Below are 24,320 nucleotides of genomic sequence, written 5' to 3'. Positions count from 1 at the left end.
AGTAAAACTCCAAAATTCTCTCCATTAACCAACATTTTCAGTAATTGAAGTTAAGGTGCTTATTTTATAACACTATACATAGGAGGTTAGCTCTCTACCCTGCAAAGGGAAACATATTTTAGCTAGATTCCTTCTCATGGTTGCCGACGGAAAAGTGCTTAACTAACTGTTCAGCAACCTTCCGCCTGAGCTCTCTCTCGGCAGGGGGGCGCCGAGGGGAGAGTGGACACGCACATCGGTGCTCCCACAGAGAGTGCTCTGTCGCCTCTCCGTTTGCACACGATCTCCAGAGCAGGCAGCCATGCCAACCTGGAAACTGGTGCACACCAGCCTTCTGGAACGTCCTCCGGCTACTGGGGGACGCTGGAGAGTGGCTGCTTGTGAATGACAAGTGAGCCATCAATGTGGTGGTCCACCAGAAAGGATGTGACGTGTATCCCCTCGCTTATTTGTTAAAATGCAGCGCACCCCGAAGTCACACACTAGAGCTCAGACTCCTCGCCCCTGGGAAAACATGCCTACCAGGCCATCTCCACCCCTCTGTTCATCTCCTCTTGAGAGCACTCTGGCCTTGGTGTCTCCAGTTTGTGGAACTTAAACCACTCACTATGTGCACGTCCACATGGAGAGGCCTAGACGTGTGACCCTTTCCCCTTACACACCTACTGGGACCGAGCAGAGGCAGAGCACATGCACTTCTACCCCTAAGAAAGGTGACTAGCTCCCACACGCCCCCACCCCCACCCCCACCTTTAATTTGGTCTAATTACTCTTGTTCCTATAGCTTAAAAAAGTATGCTAATGGCATTAAAAATCAATGCGCATATACACTCTCTGCAGAGTGGATATTATTATCCATGCCAAATGGTTACTTGGCTTTATAACCTACATGGCTTTATACTGAAAGTCCAAACATTTCAAATAATTAAGGCCCAAAATGAAGCTTTTCTACTTTTGCTACTCCTGCTGTATATGATTCTTGAGTCAAATGGATGTTTTTGCAAAGCACTATAATTCTTAGAAGGAAACACAGTCTTGCAGAACAAAGACCCTGCTGATCAGTCACAGAGCCAGTTCACTGCACGTCAAGAACACACTGGGAAGTATGATATATTTGGAAAAATCGTTTGCGACTGTAGAGTTAATAAGAAAAGCTCAAGTGTAACTACCAACACACTACGGCGGCCTGGAGCCGAAGATCAGTCTCCCACTCCACACCTCCAGGTCTCCGCACCGGGATCAGATACAAGAACACGAGGCGGCGTGTTTCAGCAGACACACTGCCCTCAACCACTCACTCAGAATACACCAAACATGCTGGTTAATAAAGTTTTAATCTCTAGTCATCTATGCACATGCTGTCAGGTAAGCAGTAAGCTCAAACAACTAAGGCCAGTGGCTCTTCTTTGGGGAGAGGCAGGAAAAGAGACTTAAGTATAAAAATATTAAATAAAGTTTTAGCCTGGTCCTTAGCTTGTCCTAGAATTCTTCCACCTGTGACATTAGATGCTAGTTTGTGCAACTGCGAACCTAGAATGCAGTACCTGACCTCGGGAAGCCCTGATATGCTTTAGCGTGTGTACTGTTTCTTTAAAGGAAAGAAGGAAGGGTGCGGCATGAGGAGAGTGGTTTGATCTGCTATGAAATTGACACAGGCACATAAATGAGACGGCGGGTACTTACTTAGTTCTTCTGAGAGCTCCATTTTCCTGGGCTAATTACAACAATAAAGAACGTGTGCTTTAAAGCATCACATTTTGTAAAAAGCCCGACACTGCCAGTTTGACTTTATGTTTAAGTGCTCTTGATACTGAAGTTGCTAAGACTGCCTTTTGTTTGTTTGTTGATTTTTTCCCCTTTCTATAATCCCAAATTACAATGAGCTACCCCCCTTGGTAATGTACACAGCACACTGAAATAGTTTCACAAAGTTAGTTCAGAGTCATTTTTGCCCTGGTGATTCAAAGCTCAAAGATGAAATTTTCTAGCATAAAATCTTATTATTACAAAAATTTAATGAAAATATCATTTGAATTTAAGTTTAATAAAACAGTACCACTATATATATATTCTCAATAACTGCATTATATACTCAATCCTATGAGGTTTTTACTTGCTTTTCATATCACACTGGTTATTAAGGACAAAAAATAAATTTGATGTACATATACCATATACTGATATACAATCTACACATTGATACATATACATACATACAACCATAAATATCCACAAATACAACATTGGCAGGTGACAGGAAAGCATTTTCGTTGGTGTCTGACATACTATCTATAGGAATATTTTCCAAAGGCCTGAAATACTAGATACACACACGAATTACACAGGATGAGCCAAAGAGACGGAAGGAAACCTACTGTATGTACAGATAATTAACTTGCAATATTTTCTTGCTGTTGCATTCAAGTCGACAAACTGTCATGCAGATTCAAGTATTTACTGACATTCTTTCTGTGAAGACATTCTCTCTGCATGCACTGTCTTAAGCAGAAGGCTGCCCCCTCGGGCTTTGGATACTATAGGTACAACATGAGAATGGCAATGACTTTGGACTTCAGCCCTCCTTGTAAGAGAGACATTGAAAAGGAATCTGAGAGGAGAAGCACTTGTTGGGTGAATTTTGTGGTAAACTACTGATTTCTAAAGTCCTCTGGATGCCTTGATGGTGGAAGATGGCAAAAGGCTGGTGGAGAGATCGGCTGCCCTGGGGCGGACTGGTGGCTGGGCCTGCGACAGGAGACAGCCAGGAAGCTCTGGGGCACGGCTGGCCCAGAGGCTCACCTGCCTAGAAAGGTGACTGACCATCTTCCGTCAGAGGAAGTCAGATGCTCTGCGAGAAAAGCAGGTGGTATTTAAACCCAAAGCACACTACTACTCATAACTAGACTCTACTTTTAACAAGTCCTAGGATGCCACTCTGGTTCTTTGTTAACAGTGCTAATTTAACAACTGAGAAAAATTCTGTCATTTGAGACGTGAAGGGATTGCTCGCCGCTGAAAGAAGGACAGTGGCTCCCAACCAGCTGAAAACTTGACAGGGTCCCCGAGAACTAAACGACAGAGGTTTGCACCAAGAAGGCTAATGAACTCCCTGTGAATTCAGGCTTAGAAAAGCTTAACTGGTGGCTACGAGGAGAAATGGTGAAGGAATTCGAATTTCAAGACAACTCACTAAACCCAGGAAAGTCTTGGTAGTTCAACAGCAGAGAAACTTGTTTAAGGTCAGTTTTCTTCCAACTGTCTCCGATTAGGGCCAAAGGCAGAGCAGAGGTGCGGCTCCTGTCTCAGGCCCTGCCTCGTCTCAGAACATCTTCCAGGCTCCCTACCTGGCGGAGGCAGGGGCAGGCAAGGGCCAGCGGAAGACTCCATACCTCTGTGCTTAGGTGGCAAAGGGCCTCCTTCCCTGCTGGTTATCTGGGTTCTTTCCCAGCCTCAGAAATTCTGGGGTTTGGCCACAGGGGGAAATACAAACTCCAGTTGGCTTGGCCTTGGAAAGCCAGCCAACTTTCCTCTTGCAGAATTAACTTACTCATATCACTTTTAACTGGGAAACAGTCCCCACCTTCTGAGTTAAGGTAACAGTCGGAGTAGCACAGAGGGTCTCGTACAGCTGCTTCCTACCCAGGAACTACAGCGCCACCAGATGAATCTCCCACACGCTGGTTTTACTGAGATTAATTAAAATGCACAGAAGTATTGCTTGGCTTAATAAGCATTGCTAAGAGTTAATATGTTTTTTAAAAAGCACACTTCAATTAATATCTATGGGCTGGCAATAAAATAAGGACTCTGCATGCTAATTAAGTTTTGATTGCTAACCATGAATCCCTGACACCTCCCTGTTAAAGTCAACATGTGAGGTGGGGGAAGACTTAATACATGGGCCACCTATGGTCCACTGTGCAACAAGACTATCACCCAAGTATTTTGATGACTATCAAGATTTCCTAGGCTGGAAATTAATGTCAAGTGTATGTATGTGAAGAAGGATAATGCTTTATCATGTGGAGATAAGTCCCAAGGCTCCCGAAGCCAAGCAGTCGGTGAGGCATGGGTTGGGTGGGGCGTACCTGTGGGAGGAGGAGGAGGAGGAGGAGAGGGAGGGGGAGGAGGAGGGGGAGGACGAGAGCTCCCTGTACCGTGAACTGGCTGTAGGCGGGGCTTAGCTAGGAAAGGAATGTCTTCAATGTCTTCTGACTCGATACCATAGGAAAGAAATTACCGCAGAAGAAACCGTCGTTGGCTATGGGCAAGAGTTTCAAAGTGTAGTTGAACCGGGGGCCACTTCTTCCTACAGGATAAACCTGTGGCCCGCCAGGTGCGCTGACAACAGACAGTGACCCAGAGGATGCTGGGAGGAGGTGCCCACAGCCCCTAAAGACGGACAGCACTGTGCCAGGGTGATCTGCCATCCTGGCTCTCCAAAGAACCTTGCAGTTGTTTTTAAAGATAAACTGCAAACACAGAATACTGCAGCTTCAAAAGAGCTCTTCGCACCCACTACTCCCTTAGCATATCCAGAAGTTCCTGAAGCTGACATTAGTGAGTCATATAATGGGGATGAGGCTGCCGTGCCGATGCGAGCCAAGTGTTCCAGAGCTGCGGCACTCTGAACGTCAGACACGGCAGCACGGTACCGTTCTACGTTCATTAAGTACTCCAAGTAAAACACACAGAGACGTCCTATGTACACAGACACACTCACACTGTGGGCAGACACATTCACACCAGTCGGGGATGTTTGTCTTCCTTCAGTGACTGAAGCTCAGAGATGACAGGATCTGGGTACCCCCCACCTTCCCCAGCTCTGGATAAATATCAAGGCAGAAAACAAATGGGCTGATTACTCAGATCCCGGGAAGAAAGACAATTCCCTTGTGGACATCTTGAATCCAGTCAGAAGCTACAACAATGAATCAGGTCCACGCGCCATACTGGTTAATGGCCTGAGACATAAATGCAGTCACTGTCTTTAGCTAAACGAGACAGAGGACTAGAGTGAGTTTTTCAAAGGTGTGGCAAAATCCTTATTCGAGAGCAAGCAGCTACAACCTTAGAGAGGGGTTTCCTCTGTCTAGGCACCAGCAGAATACGAACATTTATAGAGGTGAAGGAAGGGAGGGTGAATAAATAACCCAGGTGAATAATTAAATGCCGGTACAGCAGAACAAGATACTGCTGGAAACCGCCGTGGTTTACCAGCCAGCCTCCTCTAATTCACTGGAACCATGCAATTCACACAGAGTCCCCGGTTCTTTGGTCATAGTACCTTTCACTAACACACTGAGTAGAACTAGAGCAAAGTTCTGTGGGAAGAAAAGAGTATTCAAAGTGATTCCACTAGTCCTGCAGGGGTGGAGATGACAGCTTTAAGGTTGCAAAGTTGCGAGGTTTCGTGACCAGAAAGTTCTAACTCACAGTGGGCTCAATTTTCACTCCTCTCCCTTCCTGTGCAAGAGAGGGTTCTTTTTATTGCCCCGCATTTCAAAGCGATGGGCACCGGAACACGCTCATGACTTGCAGGTCAATAGAACTATTTTGAGCAGATGGAAAGAAATGATTTAAAATAAAGTGTTTATTTTTAGGAGAAAGTTCAGTAGGAGCAGAGAGAAGTGGCTAGCAGAGAGACTAAGAATGAACTAAGTAACTCCATAAATGCAACCAGTAGATTCCTCAGCTTCCCAACCACCACTCATTCAGACTACATGTTACTTTCAGACTGATTTTAAAGAGTCAGTATTCCATCATTGGAAAACTGCAACTTCATTTTCCTCTTACTTTTTTTTTGCTTAAGACCCCACTATTCTTACAACCATGCCTTGGCAGGTATGACTCCCTGGGCGGCAGGGTGTCAACAGTAGAGATGATTCTGGATTCCTAGTCTAGACCCCGTGGGAGTGAGGTAACAATTTCTGCAGACCGCACACACGCCTGCCGCTGCAGCTCCCAAGAGCCGATTGCTGTCACGGTTCTTTAGAAAACAAAATGAACTTGTTGTCATCTTTCCTCAACTTTCAATGGCAAAAAGGTTCTGCTCTCTCTTCCCCTGCTTGGCTGAAATGGACTCCACGCTTGAAACAAGCCGACTGCTTCGACGGCCTCCAGTCTGCGATCTTCGCTCCCCATCTCCCTGCTGCCAGCAGGGTCGGGACTCACCAGAAAGTGCTACTGAGGTGCCCGCATGCACGGCCGCACCGCCTGTGGGCCACCTGGATTCCCAGAACTGTCATTCGGAATTGAACTTCTGTGAGTGCTCAACTCTACCTCTGTGACCGGTGAGATCTCACATATAAAGGTTTGTATCAACTCTGGCTAGAATTTACTAAGCTACAAAGTTTGTCCAGTTAAGTGTTTCACAATGGATTAAATTTTTTAACCTTAAAAAAAAGTGTAACAGTTGGTTTGAGAATACATAACAACCGAGCAGAGTGCAAACAAGAGAAAACCAAAGGAGAAGGGACACATAATTCCCTCTGAAATCATGGTCCCCTCTGCCTCACAAAAAGGTGCATTAGTTATCAAGTAGCAAAAACCATCAAAGCAAAGAAATCAAGAGCAAAGAGACAATCTGTACAGAAACTAACAAAAAATATACAATAGAAAAGGTTACTAATGCACCATTTAGTCACAGACTATTTTTTTTAAATATATTCACGGATTTACCAGAAGGATCTTGAAAAACTCTATTTTGCTCCATGACCAGCACTTTCCTGGTCACAGACGGATTCTAAGTAACTTTCTGCTTAATGCTGGGTGTTTCAGGTCGGTGATCTTTCCTCTCTGACACGTTACGCTTGACCTTGGCAGTGACTGGAGATGAATCTGGGTTCAGCGATGGACTCGAATGTGACTTCTTCAGTCCTGCGGCCTCACTTTCGTTGTTACTCAGGAGCTTCTTGCCTCCTTCTTTCAGAATGCTGACGTAAGTTTCATAGCGGGTTTGCTGGAGGGGAAGTCAGAGAGGAATGACAGTCAACGCACTGTTCACAAATGCATATGTGCAGCACACCTAGCGTGTTAGCTACCTGGAGGGTATGACTGGCTGCTGAAGACTTGACTTCACTGCCCAAGTGGGCAACAGCTCCAGGACACTGATGGGTTCATTCGTTTAGGTAAGAAATGAAGACAGAACTTCAGTTCTCATTTGTTCTGCATTCCGAAGGAATGCAGATGGAGGAATCATGCTTCCTGAATACCCAGGAATAAGAGGGTGTAGGTTGGGGGAGCTGTAACCTCTGGTTTTTGGGGATTGGATGGCTCTTAACGGCTCTGTGCTGCCTGTACTCGCTTGAAGGCCCCTCACAGGACCTAGGCGGCATTTGAACCTGGCTTGGGTATGGTTTTTACTCTCCTTCTTACTCCCTGGAACTCTACAAAGGAGGAATCAGTCTATGGTGATTTGACTCTAGAAGATCACAACACTTTCTAGAAGCTGCTCTGGGTTTCCTCCCAACCTTCAAAATACTTTCTGATGCTTTTCTCATTCTACATCTTTTTTCATCAATTATTTGTTGAGTATCCATTACATTTTAAACAGCTCCAGATTCTCTCGTCTCTGGGCATCTTTGTGTAAGAATAATTGAGAAGAACGTGGCAGAGAATTTTTTCTCTAAACTTAATTGGTGCTTTTTAAAAAGTTTATGAGTCCCTTTTTAGAACCATTACATGCACTGCAAATTACAGAACGGTCTCAGATTCTTGATTTGATGGATTCAAGTCAAACTAAGTCTTTCACTGTATTGCTTCAACACATTAAGAATTTACAGAAGTCCCAAAATGTTTTATTTCTAAACAAAAGAACACATCAGTTATAAACTGTCCCAACAAAGGCAAGCAAATTCTGTTATGACTATAAATCTTTAGGAACTTTTCTAGTCAGACCAAGACTTTTGTATATCTCACTTTTTAGTAATTATGAAGATGAAACTATTGGAAGCTATTCTTTCAAGTTATGTCATTCAAAGTGGGAAAAACCTTCTAATCATTAAGCTTGTTCTGGGTTTGGTCTATGTGGGGGCCCCAGGTGGGTGATGGAGATAACATGTATGGAATGCCCACATACTGGCTTCAGGTCACTCACACATAATCATATACAATTAGGACATTATATCCTTCTTTCACAGTAAAGGGAATAGAGGCAGAGAAAAGTCTAAAGTTAGAGTTAGCAAAAAAGTGAAGCTGGGATTTGAATTGAGGAAATGACTCCAAAATCCATGTTCTTAAGCCCTATCTCCTCTCTGGCGATGGGAGTACACCCAAGAATGTATGTGTTGGGATGACTACTGTAACAGACACTGTTGGTTTGGCCAATCAAAAGCCATTCTCAGTCCCCTTTTCTCCTATGTCCCTCCCACTACAAAGGTTGCCAAAACCCAAATACTTGCTTTCCCAGCCCCTCTGTAGCTAAGATGGGCCATGTGATATTGCAGCCAATGAGATGTAAGAAGAAGTCCATTGGAGGGCTTCAGGGAAAGTGACCGTGCTTCCTGATGAAAGGGATAGGCTTCAGAGGAGCAGCTGCTGGTGCTAAGGCTTCACCATTATTCCTTCCTCGACGTGGATATGATTCCTAAAGCTGCAGCCTGTGCCAGGGGCAGTGGGCATGAAGACAAACGAAAAATGCGCGAGGCCTGAGGAATGGAGAGATGGCAGGGGGCTGGGCTCTTGACGACACAGTGAGCTGGACCAACTCTAAGATTCCCTAAGACCTCTGAACGTGTATATTGTTAAGTATGTACAATAAATATCCTTGGGGATTAAGCCACTGTTCATCTTGTTATTAATTGCAGCTGAAAGTATTACTAACTGATACATATTCTAATTTTCACAAAGAAGTAATGAATAGAATAAAATACTCAGCTTATCTCAGAAAGCTACATAAGAATTTAATGAGGGCATTTGCTAACTAAAAAGATGACTCCAGTGTTACACACCCCTCTGCACATCAGTGAAATCAGGGGATGAACTAGACAGCGTTCAGAGGGCATACCACCATAGTTCCAAAGTCCTGGTCACTCTAGAAACACACTACTTAATCTCTCTCTAAACTGCCTTGAACTGGCAAAATTAAGTTGCAGGAGAGAATTATGCCCAATATGAACCAGATTTAGTAAAGTGACTCAGAGAGATTCAGAAAACCGTGAAGGCACACTATTTCACGAAGCTGGGGCTTTTATACAGTGAAAGGGGTATGAAGGCCAATTTTTTGAGATGATCTTGCAAGGAGACAAAAGCAGAGAAGGTGACAGGGCCCGTTTTCTCCGACCTAGTCTTTGAAGAAACTGATACTGCTGGAAGATTCACCTGGAAAGTACATGAAGAAAAACCACTTCGTCTGCTCATTCCACAGCTCCAGCTGCAAAGCTGTTGTCTCAAACAAACTGTATCAATGAGTCAGTCAACAAACAAAAGGCACAGCACAGAGGCATGGCAGGACTTGAGACATCAGACAGAAGGAAGGACAAAGCAAAGCAAAGCAAAGGGCACGAGGGGCCCAGAAGTGAGGGGTGCTCCGTCACTGCTAAGAGAAATAAGGAAAAGGAACCTGAAGTGGGTTCGTGAACTTCAGATGGCCGTGCTCTGTTTCTGAGTTACGAAGGCTACAGGGACAGGGCTCCGAAACCCAGTAATACAGCTCTGCTTTCCTCACTCCCTGAAAGCAAACCAAATGCCTCTGCAAAACATTGGAGCTAAACATACCTTTGATCTGAGAACCATTCAGTGGGCACTGGTTTCAACTATGTCCTTCCCAGATTACAGATGCATCTCAATAGGGAAATCCTCTATCCAGAGGCACCCCTCCCCCGTGCCCATGCCCCCGCCCCCATATTGCTTCTGAGTAAAGAAACAGCTCTGCATGCAGCCCCGAACAGCAATGGGAATGGACCTAATTTCAGAAGTTGCTTCTTCATTGATATCTCCTTTTTTTGTGGGTGGGAAAGACATCTTCTGGGAGTGTTTATTTTCTTCCTTTCAGGGAAGACAAGATTCTTATCTTTTTTTTTTAAAGACCAACTGTGAAATTTAAGTTTTAAGTGAAAGCTGGTGTGTAAGGACAAGTAAAGCAGCAGCAGGGAGTGTATTTGTAAATCACGTTTAAAGTATCTGATATACCAGTTCAGAGACTACCATCTTGCTAATCCTGTTCAAATGGTCAACCTCAGCCCAGATGCCGGTGTTCCATATCGTGGCAGCCGCTAGCGGCTTCCTAGCTGCTGGTGCTAATGAAACTGTGATCTTTTCGGAGAATGTCAGTGTGCTGCGCCCCAGGAGAGGGATCATGCTGCAAACCAGACACAATAACCCTTTCCCTCCTCTGCCGGTCGGCCTTGCAGCACACGGCCCAGATTCGGCCAATGACATGTAAGAAGTCGGCCAGGCTCCTTCTGTGAAAGCAGCTTTTGTGACCCTGATAAAAAGTGGAAGAACACAGGGTGTGAAACTAAGGAAGCCATGATGAGACCATAAACTGGTCAGCATGGAAACAAAAGAGCCCATGTGCCAAAGAGAGCAAACTGGAAACTTGGAAAGAGTATACAACCTGGATGGCAGCACTTGGCAGCCAGTAACCAAGAACTTCCAGGTTTCTTAGGTGAGATAAAGAATATTTATACTGTTTAAACACTTGGTCATGTTTTTTGTTATTTGCAGCCAAACACATTCTTAACCAATAAAATGGGCAACACTCACCTTGGTTTCATGCATTAAAAACAAAAATCACAATTGAGTTATACTTGCACTTCCTGCTTCATTTTATTTAGGAAAATACACTCATATAATTGATTAATAGGCTTTGGTGTGATGTACCTTTGTTGGGTTTTCTCTATTTAACAAATTATTGATGGACATTATCCAGTATAGGCTGTACTCTGGCCACAGAATAACTATTAAATCAATGGCTATATTATTACCTCCAGTGGTTTTATGTCAATTGCTGTATCTCTACAGATGCCAGAGTACAATTCTCTCAAGTGCTTCCCTTTAAGCTGGCAGCATGGAGGTCACCTAAGAGATTCTAAGAGTTAACCAAAATATTGGGAGTTCTATGCCAGTGTTTGGAGCTAGCTAATGACTATTCTAGCCTGAGAGAACAGGCTAGAGATACTTCTAAAACCCGGAAGACAAAAAATTTGACAATAAAAACTTTGCTCCTTGATTCTTTTCTTTCTCTAATATCCCACAACCATTCTGTTGGCAATTCCTGTCCCTCTATCTTCAGAATATTCTCAGAATCACACCATTTCTCACCACCTCCACCACTTCCACTTTGGACAAGCACCATCCTCTTGTGCCTGGTTTATTGCAACAGTTGCCTAACAGGTCTCCCCGCTCCAGCCTTGCCCAACCCCATGCACTCTATTAAAATGTAAATTAGAGCGTGCCATCTCTGCTCCAATCGCTCCAATGGCTTCTCACCCGTACAAATCCTTCCCAACACCACATCCTTCACATGGCCAAGAGAACCCCCCTCCAGCCGCCCCTCTTCTGCTTCTCTGGTCTAACCCTCAGTGCTCTCCAGTGCTCACTGTGTGCCAGCATGCCTCTCCCTGGCTGTCCCTGAGCACAGGGGACGCCCTCTTGCTCCTAGATCCCTTGGTGCTATTCTCTCTGCCCCATGAGCAGTTCCCTGAGGAATCCATGGGGCTCAGTCCCTCCCCTCCTGTGCCTCTTTCAGTCTTGACTCCAATGTCACCTGCTCACGGAGGCCTTCCCTGGCCAGCTACATCTAAAATCCTAACTTGTATTGCTGGTCACGGCTCTGTTTTTCTCCTTAGCACTTCTCACCATCAGCCTTATATTCACCAACCCCCCCCCCAAAACAAACCTTGTTTATTGTCCCCCTACAAATACTTGAATGCAATGGCATGAGGGTAGGGGCTTTGATTTTGTTTACTAATATATCCTCAGCATAAAAAACATAGTAAACTCAATAAGCATTTGTGGAATGTATGAATGGAAAGAAAAAATAAACATGAGAAAATAAAATTTCTCACATTTAGTAAAAATGTATTGTGAACTTTCAATATGGCAAATTCTAGAAAAATCAAATAGTGGGGATACAGAGAGATGTAGGGGTAGATGCCTGATGGGTTCCTAAGCCCATCACCTCTGGGGATGCCCTTCAGCCCTCAGTGCTCCACCCTCCGTGTTTCTCCCAAACGCCAGGGTCCGCACCCTCCCATGGCCACGTCCACGTCCACGTCCACCTGACTGCAACTGCCACGGCGCCGTGCGCACGCAGCAAACCCTGCGCAGTGCACTGAGGGCAGGCTCTGTGCTTCTCTCTTCGCAGAGAGAAGAAAGCAGCTGGTGCCACAGTTTTGAGGTTCATAAAAGACATGAACCTCATGTGTTTTCTGGGTATCTTTTAGGTAGCAGTAAATGAAGATCAAATTTTATTATCCACGTTCATCTTAAAAATAAAGAGAAACTGGACCACTGGATATGGACTGTGTTGGCTCTTCTTTCGGTGGCCGCTAGGTCTCATTCATACCTGAAGAACTGCCTCTGAATTTACCTTACAACAAACGCATCCACTAAAAAGGTCATCCTTATGTGTACTTTACACGTAAGGTGCCAGGATCACACTTACCTCGGGTAAATATTTCAATACTAGCCTAAGACTCTGAGGTCCCCGGTCGGAGAGTAGTCAGTCTCATCAGTATTAATTCAGAAGGAATCTGCTGCTGACACTAACAACTAATCAATAACGACACTGAAGCTTCACACTGTGTTCTGACAATAATAATCATAATCAGACTGAATGATTTAATTAATGTAACTTCATGCCACAGAGTAATCACTGTGCAAGAATTAACAAAGCTCCAGATGGGACTGAAAATGGGATGGGATGGGCGACAGCCGTCTGAGACGCATGTGGCAGTGGAGGGGCAGTCTTGGGGTCAGGCGGTTGGGTGCTGACATGGCCACTCACTACTTAAGTGTGGCATTAATTCGTTTTCCTAAATCGTTTTTCGGCCTTCACTATGGGTCCCTTTCAGGTGTGGCTTTTATTCAGAAAGGCAAAGAGGGTTTGAGAATGAGCGGTGCCTCAGGGACCATTTGTGCCTTTGGGCAGGTTACTAAAGGTTTTGTATTAGTCTCTGCTGATTCATTCTCAGATCAATTCTAAAAAATTCAGAGCTGTGTGCTCAGCCTCCTTCCTTAAGAATTCTCCAACAGTGTGAAGAGATTTCTAACAGAGTAACCGCGCTCTCAGGAAAGAACACTTGAGATGGGACTTCGCCCTCCGAGTCCGGCCGCCACTCTCTGCAGATAGGTAACTGCACACTGCTGTGTGGTTTTGCACTCAGCACACTTTCTCCCTGAATTTCCTTCTTAAGACTTGCTATTTCATGAAGTCTTCTGTGACCAAGAGCCAAAGACAATCCAAGTGTTTAATGACTTCTTTATCTACTAAAGTAAAGCCCTGTTTTTCCCCTCCATAACCTCCTTACATATTTTGCTATTGAAGTTGGTTTTCAATTACTTATAAAAATACTCCTCAAATATGTAGAAAAATATATTCCTGTACACTAGCAGCAATGCCTACTAGGGAGGAATAAAAATACCATGTTTAAGGCCAAGCTGCTGCTTAAATTGAACAAATTGTCTGCTTAAAAAAAAATCACAAATACTGGTATTATTTGAAAAGAAATTTAATCATATCCACATATAGATTTACAGGCATCTGACTGGGCAGTCTCTTTTCTCTTGAGCCCTGCACACCATTTCTTACTTTATTTAACAGAAGCCCCTCTCCTTTTGCCCTCTGCTGTGAATATGACGGTAACCACCTGCATGGAAATGGAGCTGCGGAGATTGTAACGGAGCACAGCCGTTTGCATTCAGACCTCACAGCGCTGACAATCAAACCCTGCGTACGTCCTCCCGACATTTTCCTGTCTCCAGACGGCAGGGTAAAAGGCCACTTAAAATGAAATGGGAAGAAAACTAATAATGTCATGTACATAGCAAAACACTTTTTGCTCCTAGATCTCTATGCTGGAAAACAAACAAAACACAACAAAAATAAAAAGCAAACCAAACAAGAAGGAGCTCTTGCAGTAACTGTCGTTCAAATAGAGGCTGCGTTTGCCTTCCAGGGGCAGGAGCTGTGCAGACCTCCTCCCGGTCAGCCACCATGCCCGCTAACTTAGGAAAGTAATCGCATTCAAACAGAGCTTTCTCCAAGTGCTGACCTGCAAGCTCTGCCAGGACTTACACTTCTAAAAAGAAAATTTTAAGGTCCCCCCCGCCACATTACTTCCCTATCAGGTTTCTGCATGCAGTGGTAACCCACTGCCTAAATACAAGCAAATACACACCACTTTTTGTTTGTATGGTTAGGGTTTGTGGCTTTCTGGGAAAACCTAAGGAAGTGTGGATTCAGTTCTTTTGTGTTGCTCTACCTTTTGGCTCTATTGCTCTGTAAATAAATTTTGTGACTTAAATTAAAAAAAAACCTTTAAAATAAAAAGCTTACTTTTTTATGCTAATATAAGCAGAAGAGGTCCAAAAGCCGTGATACAGACAGAAAGGACTGGGTTTGTAGGAAAAGTTTTGAGAGCTTCCGTGTGTCCACTGTTGCCCCTGCTCCCATGTCATCCAGTCTTTACCAAGTGACAAGCAGGCCAACTCCACTGCCCCAGAGAGAGAGGAGAGTGCAGTGAGCCCCCCGCCCCACTCCGGGCTCTGCTACTGCCCTACTCGGACCAGCCTGCGGGGGGGGGGGGGGGGGTGTCTTCCTGACTCCTGCTGAGAACTAATTTTTAAAACACTGCAATCTCAAAAAAAAAAAAAAATAAAACACTGCAATCTCTGCCCCGGCCAGTGGCTCAGTTGGAGTGAGCGTCCTCCCATGCACCAAAAGGCTGCAGGTCCAGTCCCTGGTCAGGGCACTTACCTAGGCTGTGGGTTTGATCCCCAGCTGGTTGGGGTAAGAGAGGGGACAGATCAATGTTTCTCTCACATTGATGTCTCTCTCTCTCTTTCCAATCAACAAAGACAGATCCTCAGGTGAGGATTAAAAATAAATAAATACAACTGCTATTTCTCATTCTTTTCTTTGTTTCTCTAGTTCTCAAAACCCTTTCCATAAACGCAGTCTGTATGAGTACCCAGGTTTTATCTTTTAAAAAAAGTAAACCCAAATTTTGAATTTAAAAGCCCACAAAGCTCACTTAGGAAAGGTATACGTTTTGTCTTCTAGGTGGAAAATTCAAGAAATTAATTGTCCAGTTCCAACCCACCAAAGGGGGGCTCCGGTTGCACCAGTTCCTGCCAGCCCCTCCCAGCTTGGCCTTATGGGACGGTTTCGTCTCGTCAACAGCCAAGTCTAAAATTGACTTAAAAAATCACCCAGATTGGATTAATTAATTAAAGTAACTGCTGTTCAGTAAAGTGGAAAAAATGTCCTTTGAAACAGGGACGTAAAGTTAAGTTTCTATATACCTGGATAAATAATTTGAGCTAGAGAAACACTGCTTATTTTGACAGAAGACTAAATATAGTTCTTATGGGATAAAAGTTTGTCCCTCACTAAATTTTTCCTTAGAGAACTCTTGTCTAAAATTTAGTTTATTATGACAACATTTTTACACAGGTCCTGCTCTTATTACTTTGGTGTATATTTTGTTTGTGCTTCTGACGGTACTGGAATGTCTAACATTACACAAATGTCCCTCGGAGGTATGCCCCGAACTTCCTCACCGCAGCCTGTCTGTCACAGACTCGCAGCTCCAAAACGGCCAATGGCAGGCATGAGGGGACAAGGTCAGTCTCTGCAGGCAATGTTTCAAGTAGGATGTCAGGAGGCTTTGAAGGACCTTTGCTCTAAGCAACCTTCCCCATTGATCTCCCATGACATTCCATGCCCAAGGTGTACTAACTGCTTTTGAGTAAAGCACTTTTACACCTTCCGTATTCCCAGTTCAAAAGCCCCTTTCCGTGGGAAGGCCCGTAAGCAACATCTTACCAGTCAAGTCCGATTCTGTCCCATGTGGTAGAGGACCTTCCAACCTGTGGAGTCAGAACAGCCAGCAACCAGATCTCAGCAAAGCCCTGCTCCCTCAAGGTCGCAGGTTCCATGTGGGAAGAATGAGGGGATGTGGCTACTCTCAGCTGTAAACTTCCCAGGATTCTCTAAGTAGGTGAGAGCTCCTTGGAAACAAGATGTGTGGAAGAAGACACACTACTGATTCTTGGGAGGGAATGGTAAGCATCAGGTGGGAACAGGGCACCGGAAGAAACTAGGAAAACCAGCCCTGGTGCACCTATTTCACTATTTTGTCGAAGGCCAGAGCAAGCTGGGGAAGAAAGCTGCTATGAGAGGGCACTGCACATTCTTCCCTGTGTGTGATCGGCGTGAGTCTTCTTCCGCGTATTTTGCTTCCAAGTGCGTGCCTTAAGGAGGAACACAAGCAGATGAGCTGTCCAGCGCTCCTCCAAGAGTCTCTGTGTGGCTCGAGTGGAACCAATTTCTAGCCCTCCAATGAATGCTGTGCCGAGAATTCTTACAGCAAACGCCTCTTGGCTTGCATATGATTTCTTTCAGAGAAAATATTTTTGAAAACAGTTAAACTTTCATTGTAAGTCCATTGAGTAATTTTGAACTAGATACACCTGAAGAACCTCAACAGTCTGCTCCCCACAAAAAGCCTCTTCATCTCAGATCAGGTACTTCAGCAAGCAAGTTTTTAAACCCTTACATCAAAAGCATACGGACTCCTCTGGAAAATAAGAAGAAGAAACCTAATCTAGTTTACAGAGAAATAAAGTACTCTGGGTGAAAATAAAAACAAAACAAAACAAAACCAAAAAGCCTACCCCGTTCATTGCTCTGATTCCAGAGCAGCAACGGCAAACTAACAGATGGGCAGGTCATTTACCAAAACGTGTAAGGGGGCTGGGAGGGAGGCTGTTCCCATGGCTTACAGGAGAACTTTCTTTGTGAGGAAAAAGGATTAGGTTTTCTCCTATCACCCACGTTGCTGATAGGAAAAAGCTACAAGGCTACAGGTGAGTGTACCACTCGCACCAGGTGGGTCTCCTCTCTGCTCGGAAGTAATAACTGCAGTTCTAACCAATAGCACAGCACAGGCACTGCTGACCCAGCACGGGTACCATCCGCAAACCACTGCAGAGCCTGGTTGGCGCTCAGCCTCCACCTCTTGGACTAAGTGTGGAACCTGCACATGGGCTGCTCCCAGGTGTCCCCAGCCCCGACCCACGTGGAAGCGGGTTGCACGGTGAGCACAAATGCTGCCCACCACAGCAGCTGCGAGTCTCGTGCAGCCGCACGGGCCCTGATCGGCACAGAGATGTGCCACGAGTGTGAAAAGGATGCTAAATTTTGAAGATGTAGTCAGAAAAAAAATGAATGTAAGGTATTTAATATACTAATTACATGTTGGGATGACAACATGCTGGATATGTTGTATTAAATTTATTTATTTTTCTTTTTTTAAAAAAAATCCTTACTGGAGGATGTGTTTACGGATCTTAGAGAGGAAGGGAGAGAGAGGAGAGACAGAAGGAGAGAGAGAAACATCGATGTAAGAAACATCTGTCGGTTGCCTACTGTACACACCTTGACCGGGGATTGAACCCACAACACAGGTATGTGCCCTGACCAGGGACTGAAACTTTTGGTGTACAGGATGATGCTCAAACCGACTGAGCCACTGGCCTCAGCTCTGCTGTGTTAAATTTAAATATCTTCTTATAATTAATTCCCCAAGTATTAAGGTTTTAGAAGTAGCTACTAGAAAATTTAAAATTACGTATGTGGTTTGCATTCTCTCCCTACTGGATAGTGCTGGTCTAGACCCCCTGACATCCCCAAATGGAAATATTCTTGTTCTGTTGGCATGAGAGCGAGTTACTCTAATACACTAACTGGTGTTAAAATGTCATTCTTCTCAAAAATGCATATAGAGTTGGAAGGGACCTTATAGGTTAGTTCACCCAATACAATCTCAATTTGATACCCAAGACTGAGTGAGGCCCAGCGAGGATAATTATGTGATAGACATACCAAGGATGCCTCTTAACTCCTGTTCTAGTCATTCCCCCAATTTCACTAATTTAGTACGTAAGTATTTGACCTTCATCACAGCAGACATTTCAGGCATAAGGAGGGAGTTAGGGACAGGGAGTCATTTCCAGTCACACAACTGGCTGTTTATTCTGTCTTTTCAATCATTTATTTAAAATGCAATTCAAAGGATCCAGTTGCTAAGCTTCTCCTCCTCTCAAAGCACACCATCATCTCCAGATTAAAATTCAGAGTGTCTTAGCCTTCTTTCATCGTGCCATACAAAACGCAACCCCAGACGGCAGTACGAGTGTTATGTCTCTTACTAACCGGACTTGAGAGCTTAGATAACTGCTGATCGTAGGTCTCTAGCTTTGGATCTATAATTATACCACTTAGCATCCGACTGAAATTTTTAAAAAAAACTCTCCTAAGAATTCGATTAACCTGCAATATCTTAGCTTCTCAGACCCAGACATGTAATTACCTCTGTGCTGTTTTCTGTACAGGGTGGGGGCAGGGGGGACACTGCTTTCCAGGCTAGACTCGGTTGCTAAGACCAAGACACGCTGGCAATCTTCTTTAAGGAAGTTAATAGAATTTCTCCCTTGCTTTCATCTTTGTACTATTATGATCAAGGCCACTTACAAATTAATAGCTGGATCATTTTGTTTCAGAGGTGGATTTGCCTTGTGACAGGTGGCACTGGCCCTTGCACCACCCAGGAGAGGAGAAGTGGTCCAGGGTGAAAATCACTTATCACGCGGACAAACAAAAAAATGAGCAATCTGAGGAAACAGGGCTGAGGTCACAACCAGAGCATTTGCTCAAAAAGAAATACATCAGACCACCCACCCACCCACCCAGCAGCAAACAACCCAACAGTGAAACGGAGGGTGTGCAACTAGAAATTTCTGTTGTGGGCGCTTCTAGACAGGAGCGGTCTCGAGTTTCCTTAATGACGTTGCATGGAATGTGCTCTCATTCTCCAGTGTATGCGTTTCAGAAGGAATCACGCCACTTTACATGCCACCAAAAATTAGAAATGCAGAAAAAGATCCATCATGCCTCACTAATGTCCTAGATTTTCCAGATTTAAAATATTCAGCCCCACAGACATTGGCATGTTTTGTTACAGCGGACATTTGCTGTTTCTAAAATTGCGTCTCCTAGCCATGTGGTCGGGTGGGTCCTGATTGTCTTAAGCCATAACAAGCATATGATACTCTAGGTTGCAATTCAGGAGTGACACTCAGCTGGATTCCAGCCCATGAAGCCCAGAGGACTTTCCTTTGCATCTGGGCTGAGCCATCAGGGAAGTGCCCTTTTTTTCTGCTAGACTGGAACCTGCAAATGCAAATACCAAACAGTATGTACTTGATAACTATGGAGGGACACTGATTCCAAAGCCCAAGTTCAAAGATCTAAGACAAGGAGCTTATGCAACTGGCTCAGCCCCTGCACAGGGATGGACAGGCAGATGCCTTTGGGGCCAGGCCAACAACACAATGTGAGAACCTACCCGATGAGCTATGATGCGGTGGGGAGGAGACTGCTCGCCTTCTGTAAATGCGTTCAGGTTACAGTGAAGACAAATACAGCACTGTGGTGGCAAACAAATATGTTCACATTTGGTCTGATGACCATGTCAAATCCACTGGTATTGTGCCGGCCACCAGGTTTCCACCCAGTTCTACCATGGACCTTGGGAGCCTCTGTGAACTTGACCCTCCGTGATCCCTCTTCAGTAAATGTTTTATAGCACTGCCAGCTTTTTCAAAGGTAAGGTATGTACAGTACATTGTTTTTAGACATAAGGCTATATTACACCCTTAACAGACCACAGCATAGTGTAAACATAACTTTTACATGCACTGGGAAACCAAAAGAATTGTGCGACTCGCTTTATCGCAATGTTCTCTTTATTGCGGTGGTCTGGAACTGCACCCGCGGTTTGTCCGGGGTAGTCATGTTTTTATCTCCGGCTTGTTTCTAACAGGTTTGGGCTGCTACACAGCCTCCCTTTCCGTACTCTGGTCTAAGAACTAATTACATTAGCCACTGAAAACACCTTACATGTTACACGAAAATCATCCTGGAGTAAACAGTATCTTCACTTTCTAATTGCTGTTGTTTTTAAAGCTCAAGAAACATAAAGCTGAATTTCTGTGGCCAACTACAGTGCTACCCCGGGAATCTCTGTGGCCCAGGACTTTCCCAGACTTTTTATGTCCCATACAAACCACCCATCTGTTCCACATCTGGATACACTTCCAAATGCACCAGAAGCATGGAGATCAACTCCAACATTTTTATGTGAAGTGGGAACTGAATAAAGTAGAAATACGTTAATGTAAAGAAATGAGGCTATTTCAGATACTTTGTTTTTAGAAATTGGGAAAGGATGGTGAGTTTACCTTAGACTTGTGGTGCCTAACAACTCTTTAAAAAGTTACATTAGATTCCAAGTGGACTCTTCTAAAAAAGTACCAGCCACAGCCTGGGGGGCACCGGTGCAGTCACACGCTACACAAGCCCTGTAACTCCCAGTCCGCAGAGAGAGAAGCATGCATGCAGTCAGCTGCAGCCCACGGCTGCTTTTGAATGTCTTTCTGACAGGCTCAGGCTGAGACAGACAGAAGCCTCTGGCCCTCTGCAGACTTCGTGTAGACTTAAAAAAACCCTGAACCCAGCTATTTAGCAGAATTTCTAATTACTGGCTGTCAGTCAGGGGTTGGAGAATTTCTGAGGCATAGAAAGAGCTGTGAATTGGGCCACCATGAAGAACTGTCTGTACAAAGCAATTTGGGAAATCAGCAACCAAAATGCAAAAAGTCAGGAGCAACTCCCAGCATTATTACCGACAGCTTAATGTTCTAACAAAGTGAGAGCAGTTTTCCGTACGAGAACGTGCAAACGGCAGAACCGCGCTGAAGTCCCAGGGTAGCCCCGAGTCAGTAACAGGTGAGAGAACTAATTCCTGCCTGTGGGTCTCTGTTGGCGACAAGGACACACACAGACTGAGGTTCCCCTCCTGCGATGGCCCATGAGAGGTTCTCACTGACTGGTAGACACTGCCATCGGTCCCCACCTGCCCATGGGGTTACAGGGGAGCTACTAAGTGTTCTCAGAAAATTACTTCGAGTGATGTTATCTTTTACGCGTAATAAATAACACAGCCCCACTCCTTCACTCACCAAGTATGTACTGAGACTCATTCTGTGTTCGAGAAGCTGAGGGTAAAGCAGCGAACAAGTGCACAAAACGGTCAATAGCTCCCATGCCCCCTGTTTAGGGGATGAAGCGGCCTGCTCAGGGACGGTGCTTATAAAGCGAAGTACTTGATGCCACACGAAAGATCTCACCAGCAAACACCCAGGACAAAATCTGGTGGCTGAAAGAACAGCAAAGGGGGCCCCCACAAGATACACTACTTCAATTGTACATGAGTGAAAAATAATGATGCACTTAAAAAAAACAATGACTTGTATCAAAACCTTTTTAGATTACATCTATAAAGCAGGCACCCTTCTGCCTTCCCGGGAGACACAGGCTAACACAGCCTGACAGACAATCCAGCGACCCTGACTATCAGCACAGGAGTCTGCCTTTAATGAGCGGAGAGCCCTGGAATGCAATCTTCAGGCTCACGGAGGCAAGAATTTGATGAAAGCAAGACTTGTCCCCACAGAGCTTGGGGATGAGTTCATGTTGGGAGATGAAAATGCTGGCCCTTGCTGGGCCACCTTTGCCGAGAAGGGGCCCCAGAGTAGATTCACAAGCAGGAAGTGCTTCTAGCAGTGGCAACCTATCCTTGGTCTCCCCACGTCCCCACCTCCTGGGGACAGGCCCTCAGCCTTAGAATCAAGGGCACAAAGCAAGGTGTTGAGCGCTGGATGCCGGGGACTGAGGTGTTGGGAGATTTAATTAGCACGTGTGAAACTAAAAAGGCCTGGAGCTGAGAGCCATTCTGGAAGTGTGAAGAATTATGATTGCTTTTTGAGAACTCCCATTTCCCAGGAATGAACAAGCCCAGGGAAAGGTGAGGGGCCTAGGTTTTTTTGTTTTAATTTGTTCAAGCCTTCTGTTGGTAAGTCTTCTATAGTTTGCGCTAATCAATTACGTTTACTAAAAAGAAGGTTTACCTTCATCTGCCCACATCAAGGACTTGCCTGACCGTGGAGAAAATTACTACATAGATCTGCAGTGGATCTAATGCCACATTTTATAACAGACATTTTATAACTGAGGGAGACTTTTTAAAGCTTCCATAAAATCCTGTTCAATTCACCAAGCAAGCAAAGAGCGAGATTAGAAACGAACTTGAGGTCCCTGCACTCCAAAGGCGCATAGGCGTGGGCCAGGGAGGTGATACGGAATCCACTATAAATACAAAGTGAAAGAATCTGAACATAAAGCAACTGTGTAGGACCGTTACAGAGCAAACCCAGCCAGCGAGCTATAGAGCAGGCTTTTCACAGGAGGGATTTGGGCTGCATCTTGGAAGATAAAGAGACATTCAGAAATGAAGGTGAGGGGAAGAACATTTAGGAAGAAGAAAGCAGGTAAACAGGCATAAAAGTGTGTTTGGAGTGAGTGGGCAGAAATGCCACGAACACACGTGGAGGCTGCTGTGGAAAGACCCCTGTTGTGGAAGGACAAAAGGAACCCAAACCTTCTCAGATTAAGAACGGGGACTCTGTACACAACACTGAAGAAAGAAATTAAGGAAGACACAAACAAATGGAAGCATGTACCATGCTCATGGATTGGAAGAATTAACATCATCAAAATGGCCGTACTACCCAAAGCAATTTATAGATTCAATGCAATCCCTATTAGAGTACCCATGACATATTTCACAGATATAGAACAAACATTTCAGAAATTCATATGGAACCATAAATGACCCCGAATAGCTGCAGCAATTTTGAGAAAGAAGAACAAAGCAGGAGGGATCACAATACCTGATATCAAACTGTATTACAAGGCCACTGTCATCAAAATAGCCTGGTACTGGCCTAAAAACAGGCACATAGACCAATGGAACAGAACAGGGAGCCCAGAAATAAACTCAAGCCTTTACGGTCAATTAATATTTGACAGAGGAGGCAGGAGCATAAAATGGAGCAAAAACAGCCTCTTCAACAGATGGTGTTGGGAGATCTGGACAGCTACGTGCAAAAAAATGAAACTCGATCACCAACTTACGCCATACACAAAAATAAACTCAAGATGGATAAAAGACTTAAATATAAGTCGTAACACCATAAAAGTCCTTGAGGAAAACATTGGCAGGAAAATCTCAGACATTCCACGCAGCAACATCCTCACAGACATGTCCCTTAAAGCAAGGGACATAAAGGAAAGAATAAACAAATGGGACCTCATCAAAATAAAAAGCTTCTGCAAGGCTAAAGAAAACAGCACCAAATTACAAAGAGAACCAACAGTATGGGAAAACATATTTGCTAATGATACCTCAGACAAGGGCCTGATCTCCAAAATATATAAAGAACTCACACGACTGCACTCCAGGAAGACAAACAACCCAATTAAAAAACGGGCAAAGGACTTGAACAGACACTTCTCCAAGGAAGACATACAGAGGGCCCAGAGACATATGAAAAGATGCTCAGCATCACTAGCCATCAGAGAGATGCAAATTAAAATCACAATGAGGTACCATCTCACACCAGTCAGAGTGGCCAACATAAACAAATCCACAAACAAATGTTGGAGAGGATGCAGAGAAAAGGGAACCCTAGTGCACTGTTGGTGGGAATGCAGACTGGTGAGGCCACTGTGGAAAACAGTATGGAATTTCCTCACAAAACTAACAATGGAACTGCCTTTTGACCCAGCAATTCCACTGCTGGGATTATACCCTAAGAACCCTGAAACACCAATCCAAAAGAACCTGTGCACCCCAATGTTCATAGCAGCACAATTTACAATATCCAAGTACTGGAAGCAACCGAAGTGCCCATCAGCAAACGAGCGGATCCAAAAACTATGGTATATTTACACAATGGAATTCTATGCAGCAGAGAGAAAGAAGGAGCTTATACCCTTTGCAACAGCATGGATGGAACTGGAGAGCATTATGCTAAGTGAAATAAGCCAGGTGGTGAGGGACAAATACCATATGATCTCACCTTTAACTGGAACATAATCAATAGAAGAAAAAAGGAAACAAAATATAACCAGAGACATTGAAGTTAAGAACAATCTAACAATAGCCAGGGGGGAGTGGGGAGAGGGG

The 24,320-nt window shown here is 44.5% G+C and overlaps 1 protein-coding gene across 4 annotated transcripts in view; it reads right to left on the bottom strand.

Annotated features, from left to right (window-relative positions):
* Window positions 1–2,025: 2,025 nt before the first annotated feature.
* Window positions 2,026–24,320, bottom strand: part of PSD3 (pleckstrin and Sec7 domain containing 3) — a 535,098-nt gene continuing 512,803 nt past the window's right edge. For all 4 annotated transcript variants that reach the window (XM_053916638.1, XM_053916639.2, XM_053916641.2 and 1 more), the window contains one exon: window positions 2,026–6,961. In XM_053916638.1, the coding sequence (XP_053772613.1) occupies window positions 6,746–6,961 (216 nt within the window). In that variant the 3' untranslated portion in view covers window positions 2,026–6,745. The remainder of the gene's footprint in view (window positions 6,962–24,320) is intronic.

Source organism: Desmodus rotundus, chromosome 13, assembly GCF_022682495.2.
Source record: "Desmodus rotundus isolate HL8 chromosome 13, HLdesRot8A.1, whole genome shotgun sequence".
Taxonomy (NCBI): Eukaryota; Metazoa; Chordata; class Mammalia; order Chiroptera; family Phyllostomidae; genus Desmodus; species Desmodus rotundus.
Note: the sequence above shows the minus strand (reverse complement) of the source record. Positions and strands in the feature narration are given on the sequence as shown.